Source organism: Meleagris gallopavo, chromosome 1, assembly GCF_905368555.1.
Source record: "Meleagris gallopavo chromosome 1, MGAL_WU_HG_1.1, whole genome shotgun sequence".
NCBI lineage: Eukaryota > Metazoa > Chordata > Aves > Galliformes > Phasianidae > Meleagris > Meleagris gallopavo.
In genome coordinates this window covers 101,316,267-101,331,305 of record NC_139404.1, presented here as the reverse complement: position 1 = coordinate 101,331,305, position 15,039 = coordinate 101,316,267, and the positions used below count along the sequence as shown (strand labels likewise).

The 15,039-nt window shown below is 45.0% G+C and overlaps 1 protein-coding gene across 1 annotated transcript; it reads left to right on the top strand.

Annotated features, from left to right (window-relative positions):
• Nucleotides 1–2,780: 2,780 nt before the first annotated feature.
• Nucleotides 2,781–10,122, top strand: ADAMTS1 (ADAM metallopeptidase with thrombospondin type 1 motif 1). Its single transcript, XM_010722783.3, has 9 exons — nucleotides 2,781–3,743; nucleotides 3,847–4,193; nucleotides 4,651–4,783; nucleotides 5,206–5,373; nucleotides 5,671–5,957; nucleotides 6,082–6,268; nucleotides 6,371–6,546; nucleotides 7,462–7,637; nucleotides 8,016–10,122. The coding sequence occupies exons 1-9, from the start codon at nucleotides 3,191–3,193 to the stop codon at nucleotides 8,755–8,757; spliced, it is 2,769 nt and encodes a 922-aa protein (XP_010721085.3). The 5' UTR covers nucleotides 2,781–3,190; the 3' UTR covers nucleotides 8,758–10,122.
• The last annotated feature ends 4,917 nt before the right edge of the window (nucleotides 10,123–15,039 follow it).

The following is a 15,039-nucleotide window of genomic DNA, read 5'->3' as shown; positions in this document are numbered from 1 at the left end:
AATTATCAAAAACGCAAAAGTAAAGCCAGAGGTTTTCTCTCATATCCCAGTTTAACATCCTGTTATCCTCAGGTGTTAATGACATCAAAATCAATAATAAATGGAAAAGAGCAATAAGCTACACAATCATGTATATCACAAGAGACATCATACTGGACCAGGATCCATAAGTAATCTTGTTTGGTACCATCAGTCATCCTAAAACGACAACAGATTCCCTTCTTCTGCATGAAGTCAAACCTCTCAGGCTGCTCAAATACTAGTAAGCAAATAGAATTGTTGACTGTGAGCGAAACTTTCGGTAGGGAGAAAAATTCTGCTAAATTAGATTTTTTATTTTTTTTTAATTGGCTTTAAGGCTGTTGGAAGTCTTCTTCTGAGTATTTTTTTTAACAGCATCATCGTCTACCCTCTAGTCAGTGGGCCTAATGCGCCATCTGCTGTTTTAATAGTTCTTGAAAGATGTTCTTCTGCAGCATTTAAACAAACAGGCTGAAATCTTGTTGTGTTTGCAGTTGTTGTCTTTCAATTCTGGAAGCCGCTGCTTACACAAAGACTGGAAAAGAAACTACACCTTTGCCGTTGTTAATACTGCTCAGATACTGAAAACAACTGGGGCTAACCCATAACTAAAAAACACTGTTCTTCCACTACTAACTAAAATACAGTGATCGATGAGCTCCATCTGGCGGCTACCTTTGCAGTAAACGTTATTGAGTTTTTTCCCAACTACTGTTAATGGACTAAAAGGCAACTTTTCATCCCACTGAGCGAAATTAAGCAAGACTTCAGAACGTTTAGCTTTCTAAAACACTCTTATGTGTGCATTAAATAGATTTTCATTTATACAAAATGTGCAGTTGATATGCATTGGATATGGATTGCAAATAGATATGTACATGCTTTCCATCCTTGAATATACAGCTAGACATTGGAATCGTTTGCAGAAATAAACACTCACAAGACTATATGCATAGTCTTACTGCTTACATGCTTGTCAGAAGCCAAACTTTTTGCTTCTAATTGTAATTATTCTCTGAATTCATGCTCAGTGCACGTATATCACTGATATTCCTGTCTGGGCATTCTCAGCAACAATAATTGGAAAATAAGGCAGTTGCTGAGTGGTGCCACTGAACTAACTATGTTGTTGGACACTATATAAAAAAACTCTTAACCAACTCTCATAATCACCGAATTAAGAACAGCACTAAAACGTAAAGGCAACTCCACCAGATTAGAGACGGAAACAGAGAGATGAACCACAAAACACAGTTCAAAAAATATCCGTGATAGGCGACTGCCACCTGGTGGAATACAGGGAAGACCTCAATCATGCAAAAAGTGTTTTTAAGGTGGTCAGGAGAAGTTAATTGTCTGATTTAAAATCAAAAAGGAATTGCCAAACATTGTCACAAAGCTGCTCGTGGCTTCAGGGACATCCTCGGTGGAGCTCCATCCCTCCTGAGCAATACATTCTATCAACAATGACCAGGATATTTCTGTATTTTTAATTAATATTTTTTGCAAATGTAACTATTGTGAATCTTTACGTTCAAAAATAAATTACAAAAAGTGCTAGGTATGTATCAGATGCAAAAGAAAACTAACAGCAAAACTGGACCACATCTCTGTTGAGTTTCCTATCCTAGAAAAGCAGAGTTGGGTACACATTACCAGATCTCAAAAATAAGGGCAGATGGGCACACAGCTGCAACTGCTGAGTTGCAAGGCTCTGCTAAAGAAGTAAGGACTTGGACTGCTACATACTAAGTGAAGTTCCCTCTTTGATTTTGCTCATCAATGTGGGATGACAGCAAATTCCATGGAATAAGAAACTGGAAACTCCAGTTCATCCATTTACAACACTGTGGGAGACAAATACGTTGTTTGACCTAAACAGGTAATCAGCCTTTGAAACGTGTCTCCAAGTTTATGCAACATTTGACTAAACGAGAATGAAAATCCTCTGGTTTAGGTTCAGAAACACTTGCTCTCTCACAAAGACATTACCCTCAGGATGATGCATGCTGCTCTGCCTCCAGCCCGTGAGTTTTGCTTTGGCACAAAGCACATTAGTGCATGCTGCTTTCTTCCAGCCTGTGAGTTTTGCCTTGGCATAAAGCATGGCATTGCTTGGCACTGAAGCATCCGTCACCAATATGTACAGCACTTTGGTTTGTTACCACATTTGCTCACCACTTCTTTGCCCTGATCCTCAGTAAGGCCTCTGCGAGGAGGAAGGCGCACTGCTGATGGGGCTGCGCACTACAATGTGGATTAGCTGTACGGCTGGGGCTGCCTCGGGGAAAAACGCTGTCTGCACCTACGTAGATGCCTCTATATACGTGATTTATAAGGAACCATTTCCCAGAACTACAGGTGCACGCCTGACTGTAGCCATTAAGGCTGCGCACGGACAAGGATTCCTTCAAGAGAAAAAAAAGAAATAAAAAAGGAGGGAGAAGGGGGGAGAAATGAAAAGCACAACCAAGTGGCAACGGAACCCCGAGCCCAGCCGGGGGTTGAGGATCAGCGGGCGGGGACCGGTTGCATCCCCCCGCCCGGCAGCGCGGCTCGGGCTCGGACTGCTGCCCTTCCCGCCGCACCGCACCGCACTGTTCCCCTTCCCTCCCCGTCGAGGGCGGTGGGGGAGCCGGGGGCGGGGGCCGCCCGCCGCCGCCTTACGCACGCAGTGAGCTCACGGCCCGGGCCGAGGGGCGGCGCGGTGGGGGGCGGCGGGGCCGCGCCGGGGATGGGGGCGGCCCGGACAAACCCCATAAAGGGCGGCGGCGGCGACCGGGCTGCCGCACTCACCCCGCTCGGCGGAGGCGTTCGGATCGCGGCGGAGGGTCGGGGGCTCGCAGGCCGCCTTCGTTCCGTCCCCGCCGCCGCCCGCAAGAGTGGAAGTGCACGCGAGGCCGTCCCGGGGCTTTCGCAGGAGCGAGCGACCGAAGTTCGGAGAGCCGAAGGGGAAAGGAACGGCAAGGAGCGGAGATCCGCAGAGCGGGACCCTCCGGCAGACCCCTCCCGAAAAGCCGGCCATGGAAAAGTCTCCGCCGCCTCCGCAGTGATCGCGGACCCGCGGCCGCCCCTCCGCCGGGAGAGAGCCCCGCGCCGCGAGCGCACCGCCGCGCACCGCTCGCTCAGCTTCAGCGACCGCCCGCAGCCGCCGCGCCGCCGCGCCGCAATGAGGGCCGGCGCCCGTCCGCCGCCGCCCGTGCTGGCCGCGCTGCTGGGGCTGCTGGGGCTGTGCAGCGCCCAACGCCCCGCCGCCCGCCAGGCCCTGGTGCTGCCGCGCCGCTTGGGCGCTGCCGGCGGCCGGGAGCGCTTCCGCCTGGAGGCCTTCGGGGAGCGCCTGACGCTGGAGCTGGAGCCCGACAGCAGCTTCCTGGCCCCGGACTTCACCCTGCAGTACCTGGGCGGGTCGCCGCCGCCGCCCTCCTCCTCCTCTCCGGCGCCGGGAGACGACCTCGCGCGCTGCTTCTACTCCGGCACCGTCAACCGGGACCCCGGCTCCGCCGCCGCCCTCAGCCTGTGCGCGGGGATGCGCGGCGCCTTCTCGTTGCGGGGCCGCGAGTACCTCATCCAGCCCGCGCCCGGAGGCGCGGGGCACCGTTTCGGCCCCCACCTCCTCCGCCTCCGCGGGCCCCGCGCTCCTGCCGCATCCCGCTGCGCCGTGACCGAACCGGGGGCGGGAGCCGATGCGGCGGGACCGGAGCCGGAGCCCTCGAGGCACGCAGGTACGGAGCGCGGGTGGGAGCGGGGCTTTGGGTGCTGCCCTCCGGCGCGGAGTTTTCGTGCGTTGCTCACGTGCGCGCGCTCTCCCTCTCTTTTTCAATGCAGAAACGAGAAGCAAAAGGAAAAAAAGATTCGTTTCCAGTCCCCGCTACGTGGAGACCATGCTGGTGGCCGACCAGTCGATGGCCGAGTTCCACGGCAGCGGATTGAAGCACTACCTCCTGACGCTGCTCTCGGTGGCGGCCAAGCTGTACAAGCACCCCAGCATCCGCAACTCCATCAGCCTGGTGGTGGTGAAGATCATGGTCATCTACGAGGAGCGCAAAGGACCCGACATCTCCTCTAATGCTGCCCTGACTCTGCGCAACTTCTGCAGCTGGCAGAAGCAGCACAACCCGCCCAGTGACCGGCACGCCGAGCACTACGACACTGCCATCCTCTTCACCAGGCAGGTGAGGGACAGGAGGCCAAGTCTACCCTGTTGCCTGTAGCTCCCCACCTCCCAAAGACCCCCAAAAAGCATGTGGAGGCACTTCGGGCACCGCAAAACAGTCTGTAATTGAATTTTTGTTGTTTAGGGTTCAGTATCCTTTGTGTTGTCTTAGGTGAAGCTTACAGTGTAGGACTTGGACTCGGTGATTCTTATGGGTCTCTTCCAACTTGGGATATTCTGTGATATGCAGTGTGTTTCTGCCGTATATTTTTAGCAGAGTCAGTATGGAAATTATGCATCCTGCTTCTACGTGTAAGCCCTGTGCATGTTCCAAAGACAGATTTTTGCCATCGTACCCATTGAAGTGCTGAATATTTATGCACTTTCCATAAGTGAAGGCAAGCTGCCAGAGTGGGATGGTTCTTGCCAAGGTGAAGGCTCTGATCTGATTAATAATGAACTGCCTTTCTTTGCAGGACCTCTGTGGTGCCAAGACATGTGATACTCTTGGGATGGCCGATGTGGGAACCGTTTGTGATCTAAACCGCAGTTGCTCTATCATAGAAGACGACGGCTTGCAGGCTGCTTTCACAACAGCCCACGAGCTAGGTACTTGAAGCTCTAAAATGTGATTTCAGCTGATTAGTTGCAGGCAGCTCCATGCAGTGAGGCTGGAAGCTCCCGGTTCCGCAGGCACTGGGCACCCTGTGCTGCCTTGGCGAGGCTGAAAGCAGCACAGCCTGGCAGTGCAGCAGGGTTCCACTGCTGAAAGCAGTTCCAGGCCACACTGCTTTGTCTGTGAGAACAGTGTTGGACTGAGATTGCAGGAAAATAGCCCATGAGGAGAGAGAAGATGCTCTGTAATCTGCTTAAAACTTGGCACTGTTCAGATCCCATTATTCTTTCAGTATTTAAAGACCTGACTATGAGTAGCTCTAGAGTTACAGTAGCATTGGTAATGCAAAGGACAGACTTGCTGAAATCACAAACTTCTTTTTTTTTTTTTTTTTTTTTTTTTTTTTGTTCCTAAGGCCACGTGTTTAACATGCCTCATGACGATGCAAAGCAGTGTGCTGGCATTAATGGAATAAGCCGGGATTTCCACATGATGGCATCCATGCTTTCCAACCTGGATCGCAGCCAGCCCTGGTCTCCGTGTAGTGCCTACATGATTACAACATTCTTGGATAACGGTCATGGTAAGATGATTAAACTTTCCATTCGTGTGGCGCATTCATGCTCTTGTGTTTTACTGCTTTGCTTCTTTTCCCTTTTAATTAATGGAGTGCTTTTTGCTAAAGACAGCATTAGCCTTTTGCATGCTTCCAATGACATTAAAAGGCCCTTAGTTGTACAAAAATGGTGGCACAGATTGGCTGGAAAACTCATGCTGCAATGCAAATGCAGTTTCAGAGAAGCCAATACATTTTTCCTTTCTAAAACTGAACTCACTGACAGCACCATGTGCTCTATTTTCCTTTTCTATCCCTTTTCAGGTGAGTGTTTGTTAGACAAGCCCCACAGACCAATTCAGCTTCCTTCTGACCTGCCCGGCACGCTGTATGATGCCAATAGGCAGTGCCAGTTCACTTTTGGAGATGAATCCAAGCACTGCCCTGATGCAGCCAGTACGTGCACAACTCTGTGGTGTACCGGCACTTCGGGAGGACTGCTCGTCTGCCAAACCAAACACTTCCCTTGGGCGGATGGTACCAGTTGTGGGGAAGGGAAATGGTGCATGAATGGCAAGTGTGTGAATAAAACTGAGAAGAAGCATTATGATGTAAGTATTCTACAGACTTAGAAGTTTTTTTGGTTTTGTTTTGTTTTTCTTTTACAAGCAGCTTGTGTGAAGGTATTTGTGGTTTTATCTAATTGTTTTGGTCTCCTTCTGCTTGTCCTTTCAGACCCCAGTGCATGGCAGCTGGGGGTCCTGGGGAGCGTGGGGAGAGTGCTCACGGAGCTGCGGCGGCGGTGTGCAGTATTCTTTCAGGGAGTGTGACAACCCTGTTCCGAGGAATGGGGGGAAGTACTGTGAGGGGAAGAGGGTGCAGTACAGGTCATGCAACATCGAGGACTGCCCGGATAACAATGGTAATCTTTTCCCCATTTTTGAGGTGAAGGAAGGGGATCTTCTGGAGGAAGACCATGTACAGAAGTTGATCTAATGTCCACCTGTCTTTCCTCTGCCTGCAGGCAAAACCTTTAGAGAGGAACAATGTGAGAAGCACAATGAGTTTTCCAAATCTGCCTTTGGAAGCGGACCTGCAGTGGAGTGGACACCCAAGTATGCTGGTGTCTCTCCAAAGGACAGATGCAAACTGGTCTGCAGAGCAAAAGGAACGGGATACTTCTTTGTTTTACAGCCAAAGGTATTTGAAAGCTATCTCTCATCCTCCTGAAGAAGCAGATTTCTGTTTTCTCCTACTCCTTGTGAAGTTAAGAGTCAAGGAGTGTTGAAATCTGAGATTATGTTCTTCTTGTATTTAAGCTAGGTCAGAAATATGAGATTGTGTTGTATTTAAGCAGTATTCTTCTTTTTCTGCTCCATACATGTACAGTCTGATTGGTGCCAGCATGCTTTAAATACTCTGGCACAGTGCTTCACATGAACCACTTCTTCTACCCACTCCACCCTAGTTTCCTTCCCTCTCCTTCCACCAATTTGATTGCACTGAGATATGTTTGGAGAATTCTTATGGTTCCTTGCCAAAATATCAGTGCTTTGTCATAGCAGTTACTAATACGCTGACAGCTTAAAATAAACAAAAGGAAAAAATAACTTATCTTGCATAGCTACTTGAACTCACTGTCATTAGATGTTGAGAGCCAGTAACTGCCAGAGTGATGACACAGATATTTATTGTAGAGGAGTACTCTACAATAGAAGGAAAGGATTGATTGGACACCATTAAAAGCAATTTTAGTTCTGTAATTTCTTTTACACTCGCTTCTAGTGACATGAGAAGAAAAATGTTTTTACTTTACACATAATTACTAACAGTTCTGTAGACTTCTTTTGGAGTGGGGTAGGTGTTAATAAAAACCGAAACTGCTTGTTTTCTTTTATCACCACGGCATTATCTTTTTTCAAGTGAGTTGAAGAATCATTATGCAGCTCCAACTACCTACAGACTGCTTTGGTTTCTAGTTTGAAAAGCCTTAAAAATCTGGGTGCTGCAGGCCTTCCCTCTGTTCGTATTCTTCATTTTATACGTATTTTGTTTGTAATTTCAAAGGAATGTGCATTTTCTAATTGAATGCCTTCCTCCTGGTTTCCTGTGAAGGTTGTGGATGGCACCCCGTGTAGCCCCGACTCCACCTCTGTGTGCGTCCAGGGACAGTGTGTGAAGGCTGGCTGTGACCGGATGATAGGCTCCAATAAGAAGTTTGACAAATGCGGGATCTGCGGTGGCAATGGATCCACTTGTAAAAAAGTGTCTGGAACACTTGTTAGAGCAAAGTGAGTGCGTGACCATAGCTGCTGTTTTGTTCTGGGGAATGCTTTGTGGGTGTAGGCTTTTTGGTTTCTAAGTCAGTGAGATGCTGTCTCAGTTTATCCTTGGAACTGAGATTTGTTCTGTCAAAGACAGTTGACTGATGATGACTCACAGTCAAATCTCAGCGTTAAAGGAAACCCATTACATGGGATATGCCTTTGCCACAGCAATAATGTGGGATGTGACTTTGCAAATCTCTTAATCCATTAGTTCTATTAGGTCAGCAACTTGTGAGCTTCATGCTTTGGCTCCAAATGAAGTTCAAGCCTTGTGTGAGGCAGCTCGTCCCTGTCCCAGGGATGAGTGGAGAACTCAGTCTTTATTTTTTTTCTCTTGGGCAGACCGGGCTACCACGACGTGGTCACCATTCCAGCTGGGGCGACCAATATTGAAGTGAAGCAGCGGAACCACAGAGGTGCCAGGCATGATGGCAGCTTCCTGGCCATCAAAGCTGCAGATGGCACCTATGTCCTCAATGGTGATTACACCCTGTCAACGCTGGAGCAGGACATCACCTACAAGGGCAGTGTGCTGAGATACAGCGGCTCTTCTGCCGCTCTGGAGAGGATCCGCAGTTTCAGCCCTCTAAAGGAGCCTCTGACCATCCAAGTCCTCACAGTGGGGGATCTGCCACAGCCTAAGATCAAGTTCACCTATTTTGTGAAGAAGCCTGCTCAGCCTGCATCAGAGAAGGTGCCTAGTAAAAAGAAAGAGTCCTTCAATGCCATCAAGGAGATCATCTCCTCTGAGTGGGTCATTGAGGAGTGGGGCGAGTGCTCCAAGTCGTGTGGCTCAGGCTGGCAGCGGCGGGCAGTGGAGTGTCGGGATCCCCAGGGGCGGCCAGCCACTGACTGTGCCCGGGAGCTGAAGCCCAGTGATATCCGTCCCTGTGCCGATATTCCCTGCCCACAGTGGCAGCTGGGGGACTGGTCGGCTTGCTCTAAGACGTGCGGGAAAGGTTTCAAAAAGAGGTTGTTGAAATGTATTTCTTACGACGGCGGCGTGCTGCCACAAGAAAGCTGTGAGCCTTCCAAGAAACCGAAGCACCTGATAGACTTCTGCAATGTTACGGACTGTAGTTAAATAGTATAAGTTGGGAAAGCTAATTTTTTTTTTTTTTTTTTTTCCTTCAGAACAATGCACTGAAAATAAGAGGGCTAGAGGTAGCGCATATGTTTTGCGTACAAAATTTATGGTGAGGATCCATTGAGGTGGGACAGTGCAAATAACCGTTGTTGGCATTGCATCCTAAAACTACCCTGCCAACTGCAGATTTGATAGGATAGCAGACCAGTGTCACTCATTCTTCGTCAGCAGAGAAGGCCCTAGGGTAATATAACTTCCTTTTTTAAAGTCTGTTACAAATTAAAACATGAGCAGTGGCCAAAGCATGTCTAAGCAAACATTTTGGGGTTGGTTAATTCTCCCTTCTTTTAGATTTATATTGTGGTACTGATCAAGTCCCCACATGTAAGAAGAAAAGACAAAGGGGAGTGGAAAAGATAGCTTAAAATAATTGGTCAGGGCTTACCTACCTCACAAAGGGCAAAACACAGGATTAGAAAAGGAGCTTTAACTAAGTCATTCATGGCTGCTATTGTTTCAGAGAACAGTTTTATATAAAAACAAAGCCATATTCTCTACCTGTAAAGAGTAAGAAATAGCAAAAACTCTACTCCACAAATAACTAGAATGTCATTCTTTCATTATTTCCTTTCAAGCATCTTTATGTCATTCCAATGCTCCTGTCCATTTCTCTTATCCACTCTAATGCCACTGTAGTGACATCTAATCCAGAGGCTAGAAAAAGTGGAAATCTTCATGGAGCAGGTAGCATCTATGAGTAGTTGCTCTTTGTGCCTTCTGCATACCTTCCACTGGCTTTTTTTGATTTGAGCTTGGCTCTACCATCCTGTCAACCAGACTAGTGGCAGTGGGCGTTTCAGTCAATGCTCTCGTATTATTTTTCCCTTAACCCAGCTGATAGCAATTATTTGCATTTGGATGAAAAGACATCAAGAAATCCCGCTATGAATGGGAACCTCTCCTAAGTGGCCTCTGATGGGTTTGTAGTGCTCAAATCACTGATAAGGCGGGAAGACAAAGCTGAAGGATAGCAGGTCCATCCACAGCAGTACGCCAGCATTTGCATAATTAAAGTTTGTGCCAGTCCATAGACAATGAGAGAATATGGCTTTCCATATGTATATAGTAAAATATATTACTATAGATGTTACATACTTTATAAGTATTTTATATTTCTTTCCCTTCTGGGAAGGGTTATAATTTGTAATAAATGCATATAATGAGCATATTTATTTTTATACTTCTTGTCTAATGTGATCTTCTAAGTTATCGCTTTTTTAAAAGGACATATAACAAGGATAGAGTATTTATACAGTATAATATGTTACTAGAAGTAATAAATGAACCCTATAAATTTTGAAAGTGGAGCGTCTTTATTTCACTGGAGTAAAACGAGTCTGCCTTAGAATCCAAGCTTATTTTGCTTGACAATGTTACGAAGAAAGCTAAACTACATTTTTCTAAAATACTAGTAGCTTAGGCTACTAGTAGACTACGTTAGTTAAGGGGTTTGGAAACCTCTACCTGTACATTAAAAGGGGTAATTTTGTATTTTATTGCTTAACTACTATCTGGGTGCTCAGTACTGTTGTTTCATCTTCAAAAATATGGACTGCTGCTAGACTGACATCACTGATTTTAATAAGGGCTTACAGAGGGAATATTGCTGTCAGTGGTGTATATAACAAAAAAAAAAAAAAAAAGTACAAAAGTAGCAGTTTTACCTGCTCCACTTAACCTTACCTACTGGGAAAGATGCTTTTGGAATTTAAAACCGTTAACTAGCAGTCAGAGGTTTGCCTCACAAAATTCTGGAGGGCCTCATGATCACGCTTTTCTAATTACTTGTAAAAGTACTGTATGAATGAACTGTTCTAACTGTTAGTAACACGTTTCATAATGTTGAAATACATACTAAGCGTTAAGAAACTGATTTTTGCTCCCTCATTTCTGATCTCATGACTACTCCAGTTGAGGGAAAATCTTCTGTTGAGCTCAGTGGGATTCTTGCCATGGAATTTGAGACATCAGTCATCTATGAATACTTTTGGCTTTGTGTCATGTAAAAATCTATTAAAACTTCCTTTGCCAATGTTTGGACTCTGTCTTGCAGAAATTGTTCCCACTTTATTCCAGGGATAAAATCCTGGCCCTTCTAAAGCACATAGAAAAATTTTCGTCATGTCACACTTAATCATTAACTATTACTTTGTCTTTGACATGCAAAAATACTGGGGAACATTTTACTTGTAGTGTTATTTAGAAGACGGCCACTTTCTTTTTTCATAAATGCTTAAGAGTATTTTTATTTGCATATATTTGCATACAGAAAGGGTGGTTGGGCATTGGAAGTGGTAGAATCATCATCTCTGGAGGTATTTAAGGGATGTGTGGATGCAATGCTTGGAGTGGACAAGTGGTGGACTTGGAGATCGTAAGGGTCTTTTCCAACCTAAATGATTCTTTGATTCTATTCATATGCACATATATACTGCAGCACGTTTAATTTAGGAATATATAGATATATACATTTGCAAGAGAAATAACTTATTTTCAGTTGTTCTTAATCCTTGTAGACTCTGTATCCTAACACAAAGCTGTTTGTTGGTGTTGCCTGAAACACTCTTCATTTAAGAGCCTAAGGGAGCTAGTGTCCCATAACTGCAAGATATTCCATATCTACCAAATTGGCAAGGTCCCCTGACTTCTGGTTGAGGGTCATTGCCCAATTTTACTCTCATCAACCTAGACTCAAGGCAGGGTAAGAAAACCCTGCAGACAAAACAGCTTCCTCTAGACCTGCCCACGTCAATTAAAGCAAGACCTGGGTGCTGACATTCTCTTCTCTTGCAGTAGCACTTAGGGCTGTTTGGGAGGAAACAATGGTATTTCACAGGCACCACCTTTCACACTGACGGAATTTGGATCCAATTAAATGCAGCAATTTACCATTTTTTTTTACAAGAAACACTTTCAGTGCCTTTCCAAAATGCCCGTATTACTTGAGTTAGCTCTGGTTAATTACAGGGCTGAGTGATCTAAGTGAGGAGTTGGAAGTTGTGAGGGAAATTAAACACACTTATGTTTTACAGTAAGAAATGGCAACAGCAACACCTTTCACACTCTTGCAAAAGGTTACATAATCAGTGATGAAGTAATAAAAGGCTATGATAGTCTAATTTCTATAATGGCACTCATTTCTGTAGAGCATGAACACAGCAGCAGCTGGTTGGCTTATAACCCATAGTTGTAACACAGGAGACCAAGACTTCATTTCCAACTCAATTTACCGACTACATATTTTTCTTTGACCAGTCCATGAATCTTTAGCAGTTGCATCTGTTAGACAGTAATATGGTTCTTGAAATTATATCCTGTTTTTAACAGAGGTGAGTTACAGAAGACAGGAGAGATTCAGACTGGATATTAGGAACAATTTTTTCTCAGCAAGAGCAGTGATACAGTGGCACAGGCTGCCAAGGGAGGTGGTGCAGTCACTGTCCTGGAGGTGTTCAGGAGCCGTGTGGATGTGGCACTGAGGGACGTGGGCAGTGGGCGTGGTGGGGTGGACTGATGGTTAGACTGGGTGATCTTAGAGGTCTTTTCCAACCTTAATGATTCTATGACATGCTCCAAATTATGTTCTCATACAGTGCAATCACAGGCCCTTCCCTCCCAAAGTGCCTTCTTGTTATGAGACAGTCTGCTCGTGGTGACCCAGCAAAGGAAAACCAGCTGAAGCAGTATAAGTCGGCGCTGCCCTTTCAAGACTGCAGGTGAACTAGGTGTCCCTTGCCCCAAGCATCTGGATATCCATAGCTTGTATTACGAAGTGCTGGAGAGTTAAGTGTTTTTTGTGAGCAAGTTTGTTGTGAACAGGAATTGCAACACACTTTTACTGTTTAATCAGGAATGTTCTTGGGATAACAAGCGGTAAACAACTGTAGCTAAGTAATGTGGGCTTGGTTGATAAAATCGCTATTTTCAGATATTTTCAGAGATATGGGTAGAGGCAGGCGTATAAATAAATGAAATGCGTCTTCTTTAATTGCCCTTGGTTTTATTGCTTTCAAAGCTAACTTTTAGTTCTTGGTGGGGCTACAAGTCATTCTGTTGGCAGAGAGAGGCAAATCAAGCAACATCACTATCGGTAGCTCTTTGCCTTTTCAAGCATTACGATTATCAGGAAAAATCTTTACTTCCCCCCAACAATTGCCTTAAAGAGGTTGGAACTTGAAGTAAAGTCCAGATGAGTGCTAGATCTCCAGGATGCAATTTTCAGACTTTGGCATCTAAATTAAAAAATAATTGGGAGTTCAAGGAGAAATATTTTTATGCTTCAAAACTACTTTTTAGGCTGATTTGTATGTGAAATTTTGGCATCCATGCTGAATAAGTACTGTAAGAATAGGTTCCATAAAATTTGGAGTAGCTGCTTTAAAATCGAGAAATGATTCAATTTACTGCTAAAAACAGAATTAGCATTAAATAGGAAAAGAAAAAAACAGTATGTGATAGGATTCTTAAGCTTCTCTGTTCCCCTCTTTTGAGTCTGTTGTAAAGGCGTTAGACGTTGGTGTTGCCTAAGTAATTATTTTGCCACTAATGTTAATACATGTGGCTTCAGAGCAGAGAAAGTTATTATAGAAGATGTCTCTGTGTGAGCTTTCATAGTAAAGAAATAACTGTATGTATCTAGTATGGAAAAATCTTGAAATTGTTTGGAGCTGCTATATACTTTAGCAGCTGATACCTCCGTTTTAGAGCTGTCTGTTGCCTGTGTGTATCTGGAGCTATGCTTTTAGCAATAGGATATTGGCTCACAGAATAAATGTCCCAGCTGATAAACAGTACCATGTAACGTGGCCATTGGATTCAATTATTTCTATTTTTACAGCAGTTTTCATTCAATATCCCAGCACTGCATATGTTTTGATAAAAGTCTCGCACACGTTGTACAGAGAAACAAGTAAGAACTTTGCTTTTACCACTGTCGTATCACAAGTGGGAAAAAAAATGCAAAGTAATATTAGTTGATCTGTTTTTCTGGATGTCATAGGATAAACTGGTGATTTGCTCTAGGCAAAAAAAAAAAAAAAAAAAAAAAAAAGGACAGAATGTCATAACCCTCTGGTTAGGTTAGGGAATGGAGAAGAAAAAGCCCCTAAAGAAATTTAGAATGGTAGCCTCAGAGCAGCCCAGACTCCTTAGCAAACACCTTTACTTAATGTCTGTCTTCTGCTCATCAGCTGGCTATGAAATTGCTTGCACAGCCTTGCCGATGTTGCTATGGGCCTCGTACACCTGGGAACGCTTTTCATCCTGTGCAATTGCAAACATGCCTACAAACCACCACTGGAGCAAAGATCCTATGTGATATGGTCAGGGCTGCTCAATCCTCAAGGCAAAGTGGGCATAACTAGGTGAAGAGTTTTCACTTGTAAAGACCACACAACGACAGCAAATGAATTGCCCTCCTCCACTCCCCCAGAACAGGGGTGAATCCCTCAGACATGCCTGGGCTACTACAGTAGTTCAGCAATACCCATCCAGTATTTTGCCCCATTTTGCATAAACCACATGCATTGTTACAACATGTGGGGCCAGGGAAAGGACAGAGCTGGGTATTGCCTCCTCTCCTAGCAGTGCCCTTTCTTATATCTTGTTGATAGTAGTTCCAAACATTTTTATTTTCCTAGTTAAACAACAGCTACAAATATGCATTCAAGCTTGGTACTCGCCCTCAAATCACAAAACAACTTACGTCCACAGAAGAGAAGTCAAAACATAGCTATCAGGTTCACAACAAGCAGGGATATCAACATTATATTCCAATAAACGTTTGTGAGCTCAAAGCCTGGGGCAGACTTTTTGCTAGAGATGAAAATAGCACTGTTGTGTCTCTCAGATCTATTTTACGTCACCAGACAACACAGGAAGGTCTTGTGCAAGAGGTTTGGTCACGGGCAGCAGAAGCACTGTTTCACGCAGCGCCTTTGCCCATAAGCTAACTACATTTGCTTGATAGCTTCAATGTGTTAAAGGATAGTCCTTTGTCTTATTTCAGCCCAAGACCATAAGTTAATGAGATCCCAGATGTCTGGACAATATTTTAAATTACACATCCCAACTCTGAGTTGAACCAGTACAAAATCCGTCATCCTTTGTATCCTGGCTTTTGTGTAAGAAAGCTACAAAACTAATTTGACTTTCTATCAGCTCTTGATTCTTCCCAGATATTCCATTTGAAAATGAATATTTTATCCAATATTAGTTGCA